The following is a 19513-nucleotide window of genomic DNA, read 5'->3' as shown; positions in this document are numbered from 1 at the left end:
AGAAAAACACTAAAGTTCAGACTCCTAGAAGAAGAAGGAAATAAAACATTCCAAGAGTTATTACAGGGCCCTAGTAGAGACTGCATTTCATATTCATCATGAAGGGAGACTAGCAGGAGGTTCTCCAGTACTGCCGTAATCTGGTCTTCATTTATAAAAGGCCCATTTGGCAACTGTGAGGAGAATACATTATAAAGAGATAACGATCAAAGCAGGAAGTAAGTACCCAATAAATATGTATTGAATGGACAAATGGGATGGTACTCATGTACTTTCCTGAGCTGCACAGCTATTAAATGGCTGATTATGCATGGGTCTCTTTGAGAACACCTATTCAAAACTATTAGAATCTTTTTGTGTTGAAAGAGGTGGGTCTTACGTGGCATAGTAAGTGTTGAAATTGATGTGATGTTATTATAAAGGGCATTATCTTAAGCCAGATCAAATTTGGGTGTGGGAAGAACTTAATCTGTTAGCTTTACCCTTATTAGGGCATCAGCATAGCTCCCAAACCCAGTACAACAGATATGAATAGTAACTTAAGTGAGTCAAGAGATAGCATATCCTTGAAATGTCCTTAAAAGCATAGGATTTATAGCCAAATATAAGTAAGGCTATGTTTTGACTCTGATATCCTGTAGCATAAGCTTTGTCTTGGGATAGTAATAGCAACTATCTCAACCAATTACAATCATTTTTTTAAAAATCCATTAAAAAAAAAAAAGAGCCGGGTGTCGTGGTGCATGCCTTTAGTCACAGCACTTGGGAGGCAGAGGCAGGTGGATCGCTGTGAGTTCGAGGCCAGCCTGGTCTACAAAGTCTAGGATAGCCAACGCTACACAGAGAAACCTTGTCTTGAAAAACAAAAACAAAAACAAAATCCATTCAAAATCTTAGTTAATATTTCTTTCCATGGTAGTACTCCATAAATAATTGATATTACTGCTTTCTATTAATCTATGGATTTGGGCTTAATGATTTCTACCGAATGGTAGAATAGAAGAATAATACAATAGACAAATACATTGTCCTAATTGTCACTGACGAGACTGAAATAGAAAAGGCTGTCTCATCCAAGTTTTTGGATACTAGAATGCATGTGGCACCCCATTGATCTTTACAGTCCTGAATAAAAAAAAAACTCAACAAAAATAAGTAACTGTGGAGTGCTTGGCTCTAAATGTGATGCCTATATCACATTCCTCCCATTGATCATTTCAGAAGAGGCAGCAGAAAGCTAGTAGGAAGCAGAAGGTGATGGAGAGTGTTATGAGTTAGTGTTTTCTAAAGATTACAGGGCTATTGCATGCAAGAGTTGAGAGTAGCATGAGACCAGAATAAAATGAAGCAATCATAATTCCATTGCCAATATGGAAAGAGCTCCCATAGTCCAGACTCTAGCAGAGATGCTATTGGACGTTGATGCTCATGAGGAAATGGAGAGTCTGTTTTCTTCAGGGATAAGCTCCTGAGTTTGCTGTCCTTGCTCCAGTGGATAGCTCATGCCTATGAGCATAGAGACAACAGGCATTGGATTCCGAGGGCTTTAAAAAATTATTTGAGGTGGAAGGAGAGTGTGAAGTGTCTAGAAAAAAGTGGAAGGAGGTAGCAATAGTGAATATTATCACAATTCACTCTATGCATACATAAAACTGTCAAAAATAATATATAATAAAAACCATATTAATCACTATGTGGAGTTAGCTCTGTATGGTAATAAATAGGAAAGTTTCAGTGAAAAGAAAAAGAAAGACGAAAGTGGATTCTTATTTAACAGGAATTTTCATTGCATGAAAAGTATATGCCCTCAGTTTCTAATTATAGTTCCACTAAATAAGCAAATGACAAAACCACAATTGAACTCTCTTTATGGTCATTGTCTCTCTGAACTAGTTTTCTGCTGTGGTATGTAAGACACACCCATTGTTTATTATTAGTATTAATAATATTATTATTGTTGTTGTTGTTATTATTTGTATGTATGTGCATGTTATTTAGGATCACCATTGCTGTGATGAAACACCATGACCAAAAGTACTTGGGGAGGAAAATGTTTATTTTGCTCACAATTCCATATAACAGTTCATCATTAGAAACAAGGAGGACAGGCACTTATGAACCTGGAGGCAGGAACTCATGCAGAAGCCATGGAGTGCTGCCTCCTGGCTTGCTCCCCATGGTTTATTAAGCCTGCTTTCTTATAGAACCCAGGACTATAAGCCCAGGGATTTCCTTATCCTCAATGGAATGGTCTTTCTCCTCTTGAGTTGCTAATTGGGAAAATGACCCAGAGGCTTGCCTCTACTCTACAGACATTTCCTTAATTGATGTTCCCTCCTCTTTGATGACTCCAGATTGTATCAAGTTGAGATAAAACTAACCAAGCAGAGTATATATGCCTGCAAGAATTTATGTAAACCACACATATGAAGCATCCCATGGCTGATAGAATGTGGTATCAAATCCCCTGGAACAGGATTTATGAGGGATTGTGAATTGACACGTGTGATATCTTTTGCGTGAGCCACAAGTGCGTATCACTGCTGAGCCATGTCTTCGTGGCCTAAATTTTATTCTTACATAGACTTTATTGAAGACTAATTCTCAGTCAAGTTTTATGTTTTAATAATGATTGTCAGTTGTATTTTCTGTGCAAAGAATTTAACTATCTCATGTAGAATGTAAGGCAAATAGCAAAAGTTGTCTGTGTGCTTAGGAAATGCATTAAAACGCAGCAACGGCTTCATGATAATTTATGTGATAAATCACTCAGTCAAAATGGATCTAGAGTCCGGTCTGTCAATTATTTTTGTGATAATGAAGAGAAGCATATGTATTCCATCTAGCACGTGCATATTCCAGATGTTATTGGTGCATATATGTAAGCGTAAGTGTCTGCTTTATTAAAAGTGGCCTGTGAACATGAGTTCCTATGCATGAAGATAATCCATGAAATTTAATGTTGCGGTCATGACAATATTTATCAGCATTGTGTGAAATATTATACAAGAGCAAAAAAGTTGGTATTATTTCCAGTGACAAAAGTAGGCCAGAAGAGGGATGCTGGAGCAAATATGATTGAAGAGAATATAAAATCGGTAAAGGAAGGAAAGGCAACAGGTGCTAGTGACACATAGGCAGGAGCAGAGTGAACAGAGTACAGTAATGGCTCCCTGAAAGGCAGCAAGTGTTCTATATTTTACACTATATTTTAATTATTTGTCTTTTAAATTCTTGTGCATGAAGCAAAACAAATCAAATAAACATAGCCCTGATTAAACACTGGAAAAGGCCCATTTAGAAAGTGGAAATGTACAGGAGACGGTGTGTTATCACGGGCTGAAACAAGTTCCTCAACTCATGTAGCCAGAAATGAAGGCCCAAGAGCCATGTTCTCTCCATTCCTGTGGTAGGTAATATTGGTAAAATGTTAACTAATGCCATCTTCATTGCCCTGACTAGTTGTGTTCCTCAGTGTATTAATGCTGTAAAGAGACACCATCACCATGGTAACTCTGATAAAAGAAAGTATTTAATTGTGCCTGGTTTACAGTTTCGGAAGTTTAATCATAGACTCATCATGGCGGGAAGACATGGCAGCACTTAAGCAGACATAGTCCTGCTGACTTGCTTGAGCTTTTGGACTCCATAGCCCTCCCCCAGTGACACACTAGCTCCAACAAGGCCTCACCTCTTAATGCCAGTCAAGTAGCTCCACTCTCTAATGGCTAAGCTTTCACATTCAAATACATGAACTTAAGGAGAGCATTCCTATTCTAATTACAATGCTAGTCTAGGAAAATACTTACCTCATTATGTTAAACAAACAAACAAACAAAAAGCACCAGTGTGTCTAATTATCTCACTGTTTAAAGTTAATCATAGAAGTACTGAAGTAAGGGCCTAGAGAGATGGTTTAGTAGTTAAAAGAAAGTGTTGCTCTTGTTTAGGACCTGAGTCCAGTTCTCAGACCTACATTGGGTAGCTCCCAACTGCCTGTAAATCCAGCTCCAAAGGATGGGGTGCCCTCTTCAGGCCTCTACAAACACCTACAGTCACACGCACATAAAAACAAACAAACAAACAAAAAAACAAAAAAACAAAACAAAACAAAAAACAAAAAACAAAACAGTATTGTTTAGTTCTGAGCCCCATTACTCAATTGGATTATTTGGTTTGGTGGTGTTTAATTTCTTGAGTTCTTTATATATTTTGATATTAGACCTTTGTCAGATCTAGGGCTGGTGCAGATCTTTTCCCAGTCTGTAGGCTGCCACTTTGTTCTGTTGACAGTGTCTCCTGCCTTACAGAAGCTTTTCAGCCTCATGAGGTCCCATTTATTAATTGTTGACCTTAACGCCTGGGCTGTTGGTGTTCTGTTCAGGAAGTTGTCTCCTGTGCCAATGTGTTCCAGGTTCTTCCCCACTTTTTCTTCTAACTGATTTAGTGTCTCTGGTTTTATGTTGAGGTTTTTAATCCACTTGGACTTGAGTTTTGTACATGGTGACAAGTATGGGTCTAAATGCATTTTTCTACATGTAGAAATCCAGTTAGACCAGCACCATTTGTTGAAGAGGCTATCCTTTTTCCATTGAATAGAGTTCGCTTCTTTGTCAAAAATCAGGTGACTATATGTGTGTGGATCATCTCTGGGTCTTCAATTCGATTCCATTGATCAACCAGCCTGTTGCTGTGCCAGTACCACGCTGTTTTAATTACTATTGCTCTATAGTACAGCTTGACCCCCATAATATTTGACCACGTCCCCTGGATGGGGAGGCCTGGTGACACTCAGAGGAAGGATAGCAGGCTACCAAGAAGAGACTTGATACTCTATGAGCATATACAGGGGGAAAATGTCCCCCTCAGTCACAGTCATAGAGGAAGGGAGTAAGGGGAAGATGTGAGGGAGGGAGGAATGGGAGGATACAAGGGATGGGATAAAGATTGAGGTGTAATATGAATAAATTAATAAATATATTAAAAGTAAAAAAATAAATCAACCTTTCTTTTAAAATTCATTGAAATAAAACAATATTAACTTTGTTTTAAAAACCTACATGTTATGCAGATTAAATTTTTATACGCTTTAGCCTCTGGGTGTGATTATACACTGCAGAAAAGTTCTTGGGACAATGAGAGGGTTTCACAAGGACACAGAGAATGGATGAGCTGAGTGTGTTTTGTATTAAAATAGAGCGCTAAAGTTAGCAAGGTTTTGAGGTGAGTAAACAATGCCTGGTCAAATAACATGTGTCAAGAAAGTAAGACAAAATATCGAGCTGCAGAATGTGCCACAGTGAAATATGTGTGCAACCAGCTGTTTATGGAATAAAAATATGGACTAAAAGTACCAGGCATGTCATAGCTATGAAGAAATCTCACTCCCTCCTTCAGTCCCTCCCTCTTTTTCTTCTTTCTTCCTCTCTCACTTTCTTTCATCAAAAACCAAACAAACAAGATTAAAACAAAGACGTGTAGACATGTGGATAAAATCCACACTAGATCCTGCCCAAGTCTATTTATAACAAATTTAAGGCTACTAATAGTTTATAAAGAATATCTTTGAAAGGCTGTATCAATCATAATGATTACTAAGGAAACACCTAGGCCACAGCTTCGGTTTTCTTTTCATCCAAATCCTGAAAGTCAGACAATTAGAAATCTCACTTGATTTGCCCCTGCCATTTCCCACTCTCTTTGTAGTAATGAGCCTAGGTAAATGTATCAGGCAAAACTATAGCAAATAGCAGTGAGGACACAGGAGGCACTAGGCAAATGTGTGTAAGTGTAAATTCTCAGGTTTGTGAATGAGAAGAAAGCACAGACAGAATCAGAAACCTTGTGCAGAATGTAATCCTGAGGCCCTGAGAAAGAGTGAAGAGCCTGACATAAGCCTCCGAGATAGCCGAACCCGGCAGAACTACAATCCTCCCGGGAAAAATCAGGAAGCAGTGTCAGCACACAGGTCATTGTGGAATTCAAGACGTTTCTGATCTTATAGAGCAAGGCAGGAGCCTGGTGATGGGAGGTAGAGTACGAACTATCAAGAGGCTGAGCCAAGAATTTTTCAATGTCTCCTAACTGTGGACGAGTTGTCATAAAACTCTATGCAGAATAACAGTATAGATTCCGAGACTGTTGCATCTTTATCCTCAGAACTTAGAGACTGAATGCACGCAGGACACATGGAAAATGCAGAGAGATGGTTTCCAATGAGACCATACCTCTCCAAGTGTCTTTCTTCCTTCCATACAAACGAGGGGATCACCATCCAGAAAGGCCTGCCTCTTTCTAATGTCCTGTTCCTTTTTCTTTTTGTTTGTTTTTGTTTGTTTGTTTTGTTTGTTTATTTTTTGAGACAGGGTCTCCCTGTGTAGCCTTGGCTGTCCTGGACTCTCTTCGTAGACCAGGCTGGCCTCGAACTCACAGCAATCCGTCAGCCTCTGCCTCCCGAGTGCTGGGATTAAAGGCGTGTGCCACCACGCCAGGCCCCTGTTCCTTGTTCTTAAAAGGTGTTCCGATGTGTGGCTGGACTTCGCTAACTTTTCCCTGTAACTCTTGGTATCAGAGAGCATGTGCGGACACGATCTCTTAGGTGAAAGGGAACAGCTACTTCCAGTCTATCTGCTAGCTCTTTCCCTTGTTATTTCAGCTTGAGTTAGTGCTGTATTCTTCACAGCTACTCCTCCTTCCCGGTTGACTGAAATTGTATGAAAATAAAGCTCAGGGCCCATCTGCTCCTCTAGTTTTCATCCAAGGTTTCCTGGAAGGAAGGCACCCTGGAGTTGAAGTATTTGCAATGCCTGTCTGACTATGGAACTACAGTGCATACTCTCACAGGACAGGCAGCACTAGATTATCCCAGATCTCCCTCTGCCTCTCTTTACTGTAGTAAGATGCTCACCTCACCATCTTCAGGACTTTGCCTGATATCCTGGTGTTTTCATAACTACAATATCTAAGTGCATGCTGTAGCTGAACAGGCAAGCCAAGCATTTACAAGTTGCCATATGTCTCAATCATTATTGCAGTCAGAATAAAAACACAGTTCATCATAACGAGCAGTATGGCAACATATACAGGCCTGGAGTGCAACTATTGCAATCAACGGGGAATTGTTACGCCCACTGTAGCCTCTGATGATGCTTAAGCTCTTTCCTTTTTCTTCACTTCTTCCCACCTATCCACAGTTTCCCAGTTTGTCAGACTTTATTCACTCTGGACAATATAAGTGTCCCCTAATCATTCCTCTTCCGGTTATCTGCAGTGTGGATGACACTAGTCAGACAGTGATCCTTTCAGCTTTATGAGCATATGGTCCGTACAGAAGCTCTCTCTGCGGTTGTGGAACCAGTCATGGACGCTGAAACTACACAAAGCCGTGTCCTCATAACACTTCATAGGGATTAAAACTCGGGTTTGACTTGGTTTGTGGGTCAGAGTTCTATACTGGAAATTCTCAATATTTTCTGAGCTTCACAGAAACTTAACTAAATTACCTCTTTATTATACTGGATATTAGGAAAGGGGTGAATTGACATATTCGTGGCCACACACTTCTGATAGAGCCAAGTCTGAAAGACCACTCACCTCCACATCTCTAGGGACTGAATGTGTTCTATTCAGTGCTGAGTTATATTGTTAATATTATAATTTTGTTCCATTTTTAGTCATTGTATATAGGCTCGTCTACTGTGCATTTATGGGAAAATGAGGTGAATAGATATTATTGCTTGAAATGTTTACAACTACATAATACAGGAAATAAGACATCAAAAAATACTTGTGATTAACGTTATCTAGAAGAAAACATGATAAATGCAATATTTTATTTAATGCTACAGTTGTGTATTGTGTTTGAACTAAGAAAAGGGCCAAGTGGTCGTGGTGCACTCCTTTAATCCCAGCATATAGGAGGCAGAGGCAGGCAGATCTCTGTGGGTTCAAGACCAACCTGGTCTACAAAGCAAGTCCAGGATAGTTAGGGCTGTTACACAGAGAAACCCTGTCTCAGAAACAAACAAACAAACAAGCAACAACAACAACAACAACAAAAAAGAAAAATGTGACTTTTCCAAAGCTTAAATTGTGAGTGTTCTATATTTACCATTTATAAAACATAATTGATACATAAATTCTTATTCTTGCTATAATTTTCATAATTGGAATAATATTATACGGTTTTTAAAATTTATTTTTAATTTTAAGTGTATTTTAATTGATTTCCAAATTAATACAGTTTATTTGGTATTGAAGTAAATTGTTACAAAAATCAGTTTTTAGATTATAAAAGTATAGTCTCATTTAGTTGCATTAATTAAGAGATCATTAAGAAATTCATATTTTTGCATTTTTATTTTTTGCCAATGGAACTATATGTAAAGTTATTAAATACTTTGTTTTAGGAAATATGTCACTTATTGTTGTCAGGTATATGAAGGCTTAGAATGAAAAAAGATCCTCCAATGGGGTGCTGTTGATTTTTCTCATCTTCTAATCAATAGAGACTCTGACGTCTCTTGATCAAAGAGACTTTCCTTGACACAACAGCCTAGATTAGCAGCTGCCCACTCCCCATTGTGTGCCTGACTACTCAGTATTAATCACCAACTCCAACTATGAACTGAACTTACTCATATTGGTCTGATTTGTGCCATGATGTCCTAGGTCCATAACAGACAAATGCTGCCCCCTCGTCTTCCGCTCCTCTGCAGTGCTGGTCACAGCACCCTGCCTGAGGCCAGCTTCCAGGCTTGCACTGACATGCCTTGGCTATTGGCACGTTTCTACAGGATGAGAGCACCAGCAGCAACACTCTTCTTGGTTACATGCGGGAACCATGCCAAAATTGATTTCAAATTAGATTCAATGCAATCCCTATCAAAATACCTACACAATTTTTTAAAGACATTGAAAGTTCAATTCTGAACTTCATATGGAAAAACAAAAAACCCAGAATAGCTAAAACAATCCTGTACAATAAAAGGTTCTCTGGAGGAATCTCCATACCTGATCTCAAATTGTACTATAAAGCAATAGTAATTAAAACTGCATGGTACTGGCACAGCAACAGGCTGGTTGATCAGTGGAATCGAATCGAAGACCCAGATATGAATCCACACACATATGGTCATTTGATTTTTGACAAAGAAGCCAAATCCATTCGATGGAAAAGGGATAGCATCTTCAACAAATGGTGCTGGTCTAACTGGATGTCTATGTGTAAAAAAATGCACCTGGACCCCTATCTGTCACCTTGTACAAAACTCAAATCTAAGTGGATTAAAGACCTCAACATAAAACCAGAGACACTAAATCACTTAGAAGAAAAAGTGGGGAAGAGCCTGGAACACATTGGCACAGGAGACAACTTCCTGAACAGAACACCAACAGCCCAGGCATTAATGTCAACAATTAATAAATGGGACCTCATGAGGCTGAAAAGCTTCTGTAAGGCAGATGACACCGTAAAGAGTACAAAGCGACAGTCTACAGACTGGGAAAAGATCTTCACTAACCCCACATCTGACAAAGGTCTAATATCCAAAATATATAAAGAACTCAAGAAATTAAATACCACCAAACCAAATAACCCAATCGAGAAATGGGGCATGGAACTAGACAGAGAATTCTCAACAGAGGAATATCAAATGGCTGAGAAACACTTAAAGAAATGCTCAACCTCCTTAATCATCAGGGAAATGCAAATCAAAACAACGCTGAGATTCCATCTTACACCCATCAGAATGGCTAAGATCAAAAATTCAAGCGACACCACATGCTGGCGAGGATGTGGGGAGAGAGGAACACTCCTTCATTGCTGGTGGGAATGCAAACTAGTACAACCACTTTGGAAATCTATCTGGTGCTATCTCAGAAAAATGGGAATAGGGCTTCCTCAGGACCCAGCTATTCCACTCCTTGGAATATACCCAGAAGATGCTCCAGCACACAGCAAGAAAATTTGCTCAACCATGTTCATAGCAGCCCTATTCATAATAGCCAGAACATGGAAACAGCCTAAGTGTCCCTCAGTAGAAGAATGGATAAAGAAACTGTGGTACATATACACTATGGAATACTATTCAGCTATTAAAAACAAGGAATTCCCAAAATTTGTGGATAAATGGATTGAGCTAGAAATGATCATAATGAGTGAGTTAACTCAGAAGCAGAAAGACTCAAATGGTATATACTCACTTATATCTGCATATTAGCCCAACGGGCATGTCCCACGAAAGCCTTCACTTACCAGGAAACAGAGACAGAGGAGAGGACATTCTAGTGGGACTCTAGATGTGAGATTCATGAGAGAAAGGCAAAGTAGAAGGACCCAGAGGGTCCTAGGAGCCTACAAGTAGAACATTATGATAGGCAGATTTGGGCACAGGGGTCCCACTCAAACTAGGCACCAGACAAGGACAATACAGGCGGTAAACCTTAAACCCCTACCCAGATCTAGACAATGGACAGAACACTCTCCACAGTAAAGTGGAGAGTGGGATATTATGTTCTCACACACTCTGGTGCCACACCTCTGACCATGTCCCCTGGATGGGGAGACCTGATGGCACTCAGAGGAAGGACAGCAGGTTACCAAGAAGAGACTTGATACCCTATGAGCATATACAGGGGGAGGTAATCCCCCTCAGGAACTGTCATAGGGGAGGGGAATAAGGGGAAAATGGGAGGGAGGGAAGAATGGGAGGATACAAGGGACGGGATAACCATTGAGATGTAACAAGAATAAATTAATAAAAAAAAAAAAAAAGAAAAAAAAATTAGATTCGAAGAATTAAAAAAAGAGAGAGAGAGAGAAAAATGCATCTCTGCCCTCTCACGGCTAAATGTAATAGTGCATCTTAGCGATGAAGGTCAAATCCGTTTACTTAGTATAGATTTGTGAACTGGTCTCTTTCAACACATACTTCATGTTCATCTTTTCTTTGTTTTACCATGAATTTTCTGGGGACTCTAATCATACACACCTGTCAGAGTCCCCAGAGGATTCTAGAGAATAACGAAGAACAATAAAAAAAACATGTTATGAGAACACATTTGTTCACTTTAACTTCTAATCTTTAAACAGTTGAACGGTGAAGAACTACATGACGTTTCAGCCCTCACTGCCTGCAGGGATTTAACACCACTTCAGTGAGATCCCAACAAAACTACTTATTCTCTCTATTGTTAAAGCCTTTCCTCTCTGTTTATAAACAGGAGACATGAAAACCTTACAGAAATGTCTTGTTCAATTCCCCCATCTTATTAAACCAAACCCTAGGCAATGTGGGCATTTGTTAGGAGTTAAAGACCATCATTTTGAAAATAAGTTTCCCCACCATCTTGTAGTTTAGCTCTCAATCACAAGATTAACTATTAGATAAGCCACAAAAACCACTTCCTTTCCATAGAATAGCAGCTTGGTGGGAGAGAAAGGCAGCTAAGCCACGCAACAAGTGAAAGCATGTTGGTGCTGAGCGCTGAGAAGGACCGTGAGGCAGAATTAGAGTGTTGAAGAGATGGCAGGTGGGCAGCCATGCCAGTCCTGGGCATGCAAAGCCACAGAGGTTAAAAAAGAGGGGTGAGACATGGAACATTTGGAATAACAAATGAGAACTCTCCTCCCTGGGCATGGCTTGCCACTGAGAAAAGAGGACAGAAGTCATTGTGTCTAGTCAGTGATTGAGACAAAGTTGAGGGAGCCACTGTTGTCTCTGGAGGACTTTAAGCCACATTCACAGCGATTAAAGGCAGATGCTGACACACATGCTGATATTTCCTTTAGCATTCACTTTGTTGGAGCATATATATTTAGTTGAGCAATAAATGGTTATCTACTATGTCACTCTTCAGGTGTGTACATATCTGCGGTTAAAATGAATAAATATGCTACTATAGACTATGTAAATACCTCTGAGAAAAATGGCCCATGTGTATAATTACATTCTTCAATACACTAAATCTATAAAAATTTTGCATACAGGAAATTAGATTTTAAAGTTTTAAAGTAAAATAGACCATATTAAGTGCCAAAATTTATACATAGCCTTCGTTGCTCTTTTTTTCATGTTATATTGGACCCAAGTATACATTTGCTTACATATATTTTTAGTAGATTCTTCATATGAGAGAGAGCACATGGTTTTTGTTTTGTTTCCTTTGTTTTGTTCTTTAGTTCTGTAATTGTGTGAGGGGATGAGGAAAAACCGAATGGGCATAGAGTAACAAAATAAGATATAAAGCTATTTTTCCTAATTTATTATGTCATAATATTTTTCTTTGATAGTGGCTAAGAAAATAAAATATACTGAAAATGTAAAATTTAATGTGAAGTTCCATAACTTGTGTTCCAAATGTCTATTCTAACTCTATAGAAGCCCATTTATTCAGAGGCATTGGGTCTGATTTTAGTGTGTGGTTTTTATGTATTTGCCCAAATTTTAATAATAACATTTATAAAATAAAAAAATCATTTCTTACTAGCTCCAGACTCATAAGAACATTTTGTGAGGATCCATTTTCTCTGATGCAGATAGAGGTCCGAGAAGTTTCTATGGTAGCAACTGCTGCTAACTGCTTGATTTAGAGCTATATCTATGGAGGTGAGAGATCAGAAGTTAGGACAGCCCATATGGCGAGTGTTTATGTAGATGCACTCTCCCTGAGGGAGGGTAGGCTAAGAGAAAAACAGATGAGCTCTGGACACTAGAAAAAATAAATCATTTAAGACATTAAGAAACATACATGATAAGAATCAAGAAGCAACACCTAAGAAGAGATAATGGTTGAAAATGCTAAGGGCGTTATAAAAATCAATGTGAAGAAAGTATCACAAAGAGATGCAAGGCAGGGATTGGTGACTTATTGGGTAATCATTCTTCCCATGGCGGCCATTATTCTGGCTCCCCATGATGATCAACACTTTCTTTTTCCTCCTCAGTAAGGACATTTAACACCAGACTTTCTATCTCCAATATTTAGGTGCCCAAGACAGTATTGTCATCTGCAGGCTCAATGCGATATATCTAATCTCCAGAACTTATTCATCATGCACAACTGACATTGTGCATAGCTATTAGTGACTTCCACTTTCTCGCTTTGTGTACTTTCACTGGAGTCCTTCCCAATACCCCTACTTCCCATTTCATTTTTTTTCCTGCATCTTCTGGCTGCATGATTTATAATCACCTGAATATTTCTAGGCAATGCCGGGTATAAAAGGGAGTAGAAAGGTTGGATTCTACCTGTGATCCTTGATTGGATGTGAGTTGCAGCCCTCTTGGAGCAGTGCTGTTGCTCCAGCTATTACATCTCAAACCAGAATGATTTCAGCTGGGTCTGTGGTTTTACCAGAGTGGGTACAGCTGAGACACGTAATGTGTGACCACTGATGAAGTCTTTTTTTTTCTTTGTCTTTCTTCCCTATGGTGGATTTTAAAGTCTGTAGTATATTTAAACATTTTAAAATTATATATATTTATTTATAAGTAGGCATATGAGTGTATACATGTGCTTGTTTCTGTTTGTGTGTCTATGTGCATGTGTGTGTGCATGTGCATATACATGTGCGTGTGTGCGTGTGTGTGTGTGTGTGTCCACAACAGGTATGGTTTTAACCATGGAGCCATGTCTCCATTTCCTTAGTAGTTATTTTAATAAGCATAAACTAGGCATATTTCAAAGAGCTTTTAGCGAATCTGTCTTTTCTTTTTTCCAGAAAAATGTGATGAGCCTCTTGTGTCTGGGCTTCCCCACGTGTCCTTCAGCAGCTCTTCCTCTCTGTCCAGCAGCTATTCACCTGGCTATGCCAAGATCAACAAACGAGGAGGTAAGGAACACTGGATTCCCTTGCAGCTAGAAATGTTTGTTATGTCCTGATCACTGACATATACATTAGCAAAACAAATGTTACCAGTCATGTAAACTCAAGATTGTCAGCCCATTTAGATTATCTACAAATATTATAACTATCTCATATAGTATATAAGTATATACTATATATTGAGATATATATATATATATATATATATATATATATTGAGGCAAGGTAAGAATCTTCCTTGGCAGCATATCCAAATTACAAAAAGATTCTTAATTAAAGAAATACTTTTTAGTTCAAAAATACTTAATCAAAGTAGGTGTTTAAACAACTGAGTTCCAATGTGTATTTATGTATGTAAATAAAAATATATTGTAAATTCCTTGATTTTTCTATGTATATTGGTGTACAAATGGTTTCTCTTGAAAATGTAGGATAAAATATATGAGAATTTCCCAAGTGCTTAAAATGAAGATTTGCTTTCAGAACTGTATAGAAAGTAGCTCTGCATTTATATTTCCTGATCTCAAAATATTGGTGAGGTCACCTGGGTTCTATTATCCCCGAGTATTTCTGTCCTATTCTGAATTGCAAGTAGTAGCAGTTGGCCTTAGACTTAGGCCTACAGCTAGGCTTAGCTTTAGTGTTTGGAAAGCAATCCATCATTTCCTTTTCTCAGCAAGCATCTCATGAGTTCTGGCATCTGCAACATGGCTTCACCAAAAAGCTTCTTGCAATATCTGCTTATGGCCTCATTGCAGAGACAGAAAGCTTGCCACACATTTCTTGCTCTGAGACGCCTTCTCTCGCTTTGTTGTAAGCTTCCACTGTCTTTGAAGATTTGAATGCCTGTAGTATCCTGTAGCATTCTGTGATGATGCTGGCAAGCTTCCTGCAAGCTAGAAATATATGTCCCCCACCACTCTTTGGTGACTCACTTGCCTTGGCAGGTGACTCTAGAAAAGCCCTTCTGTAAGCAGTTGTTTTTGGGTTTTGTTGTTTTTTAAAAATTATATGATATTTTATCTCTCTTTTGTTTTGATTTGTTCACTTTACATCCCAATTGCAGCCCTCTCCCTTGTAGCCTTCAGGTTCTATCTTCCCTCCCTCAGACCCCCTCCCTTCCTCCCCTAGTCCTCAGAAAGCAGGAGACCTCCTCCCCTAACATCTGACCTCAGCAGATCAAGTCTCACCTGCACTCCTCTGTGGTGGCCTGGCAAAGTCACCTGCCCAGAGGAAGTGATCAACATGTGGGGGCCAGACTCCAGGTCAGAAGCAGTCCCTACTCCCCATATTAAGGGACTCACAGGGAGAATGTGCTGCCTATCTACTATATCTGAGCAGAGGGTCTAGGTCCTCACCACGCATGGTCCTTGGTGGGCGCATCAGTCTATGCAAACAGTTGTTTTTTAATAGGGAATCCCATCAGCAGATTTTTAAAAATTTAGGTTCTTTCCTTTCAAATAAATTTGTATTTTTACAAAACAGACCCGAGAGTTGGTTGTCTTCCCTCCAAGTCCCTTTGCCGTCACTTCAGGGAAGAATGTGAAGTTCCACCTTAATGGCCCTAATCTCTCTAACAACTACAATGGCCTTTCCACACTTGGCTTTTCTGGAAACTTGCTGGTTCCCCTTTCTTTACTTAAACACATGCTTTCAATCGTCCTCCTCTCTGCACTCCTGTAGAGCTCAGACTGTGAAAAGTAAACATTCTACAGCCCAGCGGAGCATATTGTGTGAACTAGCTCTGTAATTATGCAACCTCTTTAGCAATGATGGGCCATCTTTGTCTTCACCTTCCCCATGTACAAATTTAACTGCACCCATGCTCTTTTCATAAAACTGCACACGTTTTGTTTCTCTGCTCTATTTGCTGCTCTTTCTCACTATAAACCTTAACAAGAACAGTGAGCAGAAACCATAACAGGTCTGGAATACTATACTATCATGAATTTCCTTAGCCAGACAAATACTCCATTTATTTTTGAATGAACCGTCATTCAAGTATCCAGGGTAAAAGTGCATTGTAGTCAGATTCTTTGTCAGAATGTAAAAATAGGTGTTTTCTAACGCAATTTCCTATAGAGGGTTGTTTTCCCCTGGAACCCTATGAGTTGGCACTTCACTGTGCACAGGACTGCTGTTAATCTGGTCTTCCCCACTCCAATCAAAATGGCCCATTAACCTCTGCTTACAGCATTCTAGTCCATTCAGCCATATCTTTCCAAATTCCTTCTGCAAACCCATTACAAAGACATACAAATGACACTGTTGTAAAATCACAGCAGCACTCCTGTTCCTCCGTACCAATTTTCCGTATTAGACCCACCACACTCAAAGTGACCCTCTTCCTCTTTTTGTATGAGAAAGAAGCACATGTGTAGAATGTATTGTTTTAGTTGGGTTTTCATTGCTGTGATGAAACACCATGGCCAAAGGTAACTTGGGGAGGGAAGAGTTAATCTTATTCTTTTTTTTTTTTTTGCTTTTTTTTCTCCTTTATTAATTTATTCTTGTTACATCTCAATGGTTATCCCATCCCTTGTATCCTCCCATTCTTCCCTCCCTCCCATTTTCCCCTTATTCCCCTCCCCTATGACTGTTCCTGAGGGGAATTACCTCCCCCTGTTTATGTTCATAGGGTATCAAGTCTCTTCTTGGTAACCTGCTGTCCTTCCTCTGAGTGCCACCAGGTCTCCCCCTCCAGGGGACATGGTCAAATATGAGGCACTAGAGTATGTGTGAAAGTCATACTCCACTCTACTGTGGAGAATGTTCTGTCTTATCCTTCCAGGCAACAGTCTATCACAAAGGGAGGCGTGGGAGGCATGGAATCCGGGCAGGAACTGAACCCTAAGCCATGGAGGCCCTGCTTACCAGCTTCTTCACTCTTCCTGGAAGGCTCATCCTGCTTTATCATAACATCCAAGATCATGAATGCAACATATACAACCAACAGAGAGCTACATGCAACCACATCAACCATCAATCATAAAAATGCCACACAGGCATGAGTTCAGACCGGTGTGGTACTAGCATTTTCTCAGGTGAGGGTTCCAAATCACTATAGCTTCTGTAAAGTTGTAAACTTTACTGTAAGCTTCTGTAAAGTTGACATAAACTTATCAGCACACACACACACACACACACACACACACACACACACACACACACACACAAGCATATATATGTGTGCGTACATACATCTGGGTGTATGTGTGACTGTATAATCAGAATGATTTAAACTCCTTCTATTGTTTATCAAAGTATAAATATGTAGGATATATAAATTGGGAATACATTTTCTTTCCTACTAGTAGTGAAGATCATTTTATATGCATCTATGAAGAGTCTAAAAGAGAATCATGCCAGGCGGTGGTGGCACACACCTTTAATCCCAACACTCAAGAGACAGAGGCAGGTAGATCGCTGTGAGTTGAAGGCCAAGCTGGTCTTCAAAGTTAGTCGAGGACAGCCAAGGCTACACAGAGAAACCCTGTCTCAAAAAACCAAAAATGATAAAGAGCGAGAGAGAGAGAGAGAGAGAGAGAGAGAGAGAGAGAGAGAGAGAGAGAGAGAGAATTTCATAAAGTAACAGAGAAAGATAACAGGTTGTTACAACAACAGAAATAAATAATATAACTTTGGCCTTGTGTTGATAAATATTGACATCAAATTTTCTTATTCAAATGATATTCCAAGATACACTTAAGAGATTAAATGCATAGTGATGCATAGAAAAACAAGATATATTTATAGAAAAAAGATATATATACACATCTAGATAACAGACTGTGAAACATTTACATAACTGGTACAAATTGTTGAATTTTACATTCCAAATCTATAATAACCTTGGTTTCAGGCCAAACACACCAGAAAACCTGTAAAGTGATTTTTATGGCAAAATTGTCTTTAAATCTATAACAGCCTGTGGAAACTCACTTTTAGTGTAGGTGTGAAATTAATACCTTACTCTACTGACCTGTGTTAGGATTTATCTTATATTTAATCATTGAAGCTTTCTTAAACTTGTATCAATCCAAGTCAATATCAGTTACATGTGTAATGCTTTTCAGTATTAATATAAAATTTAAGCCTTTGAATGATGTGCAGCAAAATACTTTCTTATGTGCTCTAAATGTCTCTTGATTTTTGTAGCAATCTTATTAAAAAGAAGGTTTAGCTAGAGATGTCATTTTATTTGATTTCCTGGTGTTCTGACAGAAACTTGAGATGACAGAGTTCATTAAATTATAAATTTAAAAAAGTAATTTGACTCGTATTTCTGTGGCCTGAGAAGCCTAAGACCATGAAGCCAGCACGTGCTATACTTCCAGCTAAGGGTCCTTGTGCCCTCACATGGTAGAGGAAGTTAAGAGCAAACAAATGGATGGAAAGGAAAGATGTCAGTGCCAAGTCTATTCTTTTACTGGGAGCCCACTCTAATAATGACAAAAGTCTATGTACTAGTTGTACAGATGGCCTAAAAATGTCTTAACAGTCCCACTTTCAGTGCATCAGTAATCATCATGCTATTTCAAACTCTTTTTGATTGTTATAATTAGATATCTAAAGTAGGGCAATGACATAGGAAAGCACAGTGGGCACATATAAGCAAAGCAGAGTGAGAGGTTGAAGCAGAACAAAGGAAAACGTGAAGATTGGCAGCCCCGGGGTCCTTGGAAAAGTTGACGTTGCCTTGTTCAAACATTCTTTACCTTATTTATTTTGGATTTTTACAAATTATCTTTCCATTGAACCTGGCACTTGGTGATTTTAGCTAGAAGGCGTATGACTTTCAGGATTCCCCTGTCTCACCACATCTGTGCTGAGCTGGTAGTCACATAGCATCATAACAGTACATAAGAAATCATAAATATATAATCCCTGGAATACATTGATGGGATGTCTATACTGTAGATTCTGAAGCGGCATACCTAGAAATCAGGGTTTTTGTTTGGTCCAGATGCTAGGGATCTGTATTCAGACTAATGCCTCCATAGTGAGCACTTTACCCTTGTATCCACCTCACTAGCTCTCATACCTTTCACTTCTATTTTTTTCCTTTATTGAAAATAGATTTTTGTTCTCACATAATATATTACAATTACACTTTCCACCCTTCTACTCCTCCTAGTTCTTCCCCACTTTTCCTCTCACGTGGATTCACTCCCGTTTTGTCTTTCACTAGAAAACAAACAGGCTTTTAATAGATAATAATAAAATAAAAAATATAAAAATATAAAAGAAAACCTGGTGGCACTCAGAGGAAGGACAGCAGGTTACCAAGAAGAGACTTGATACCCTATGAACATATACAGGGGGAGGTAATTCCCCTCAGGAACAGTCATAGGGGAGGGGAATAAGGGGAAAATGGGAGGGAAGGAAGAATGGGAGGATATAAGGGATGGGATAACCATTGAGATGTAACAAGAATAAATTAATAAAGGAGAAAAAAAAACTTGTTAAAAAAAAAAAGAAAAGAAAACCTAATACAGCAATATAGGACAAATCTCACTTTGAGATCTTGAACTGTTTATTCATTCCCTTCCATTGTTTGTGTTGTCATATATTTACTTAAGGAATTTATTAACTTCTTCTTTATGGGCCTCTATCATATAAAAGCCGTTTTAAGGTCTTTTTCTTGTGCCTGTGTATGATGGACTATCCAGGGCCTCCTGTGGC

The 19513-nt window shown here is 39.0% G+C and overlaps 1 protein-coding gene across 1 annotated transcript in view; it reads left to right on the top strand.

Moving 5' to 3' along the window:
- The window catches only part of CNTNAP2 (contactin associated protein 2), a 2010562-nt gene that overhangs the window by 568192 nt on the left and 1422857 nt on the right, over window positions 1–19513 (top strand). Inside the window, exon 2 of the mRNA XM_084788077.1 lies at window positions 13724–13834. Coding sequence (XP_084644203.1) covers window positions 13724–13834 — 111 coding nt within the window. The remainder of the gene's footprint in view (window positions 1–13723; window positions 13835–19513) is intronic.

Source organism: Acomys minous (genome assembly GCF_964271855.1).
Source record: "Acomys minous genome assembly, chromosome: 6".
NCBI lineage: Eukaryota > Metazoa > Chordata > Mammalia > Rodentia > Muridae > Acomys > Acomys minous.
The sequence above is the reverse complement of the archived record's forward strand: the minus strand, read 5'-3'. Positions and strand labels throughout refer to the sequence as shown.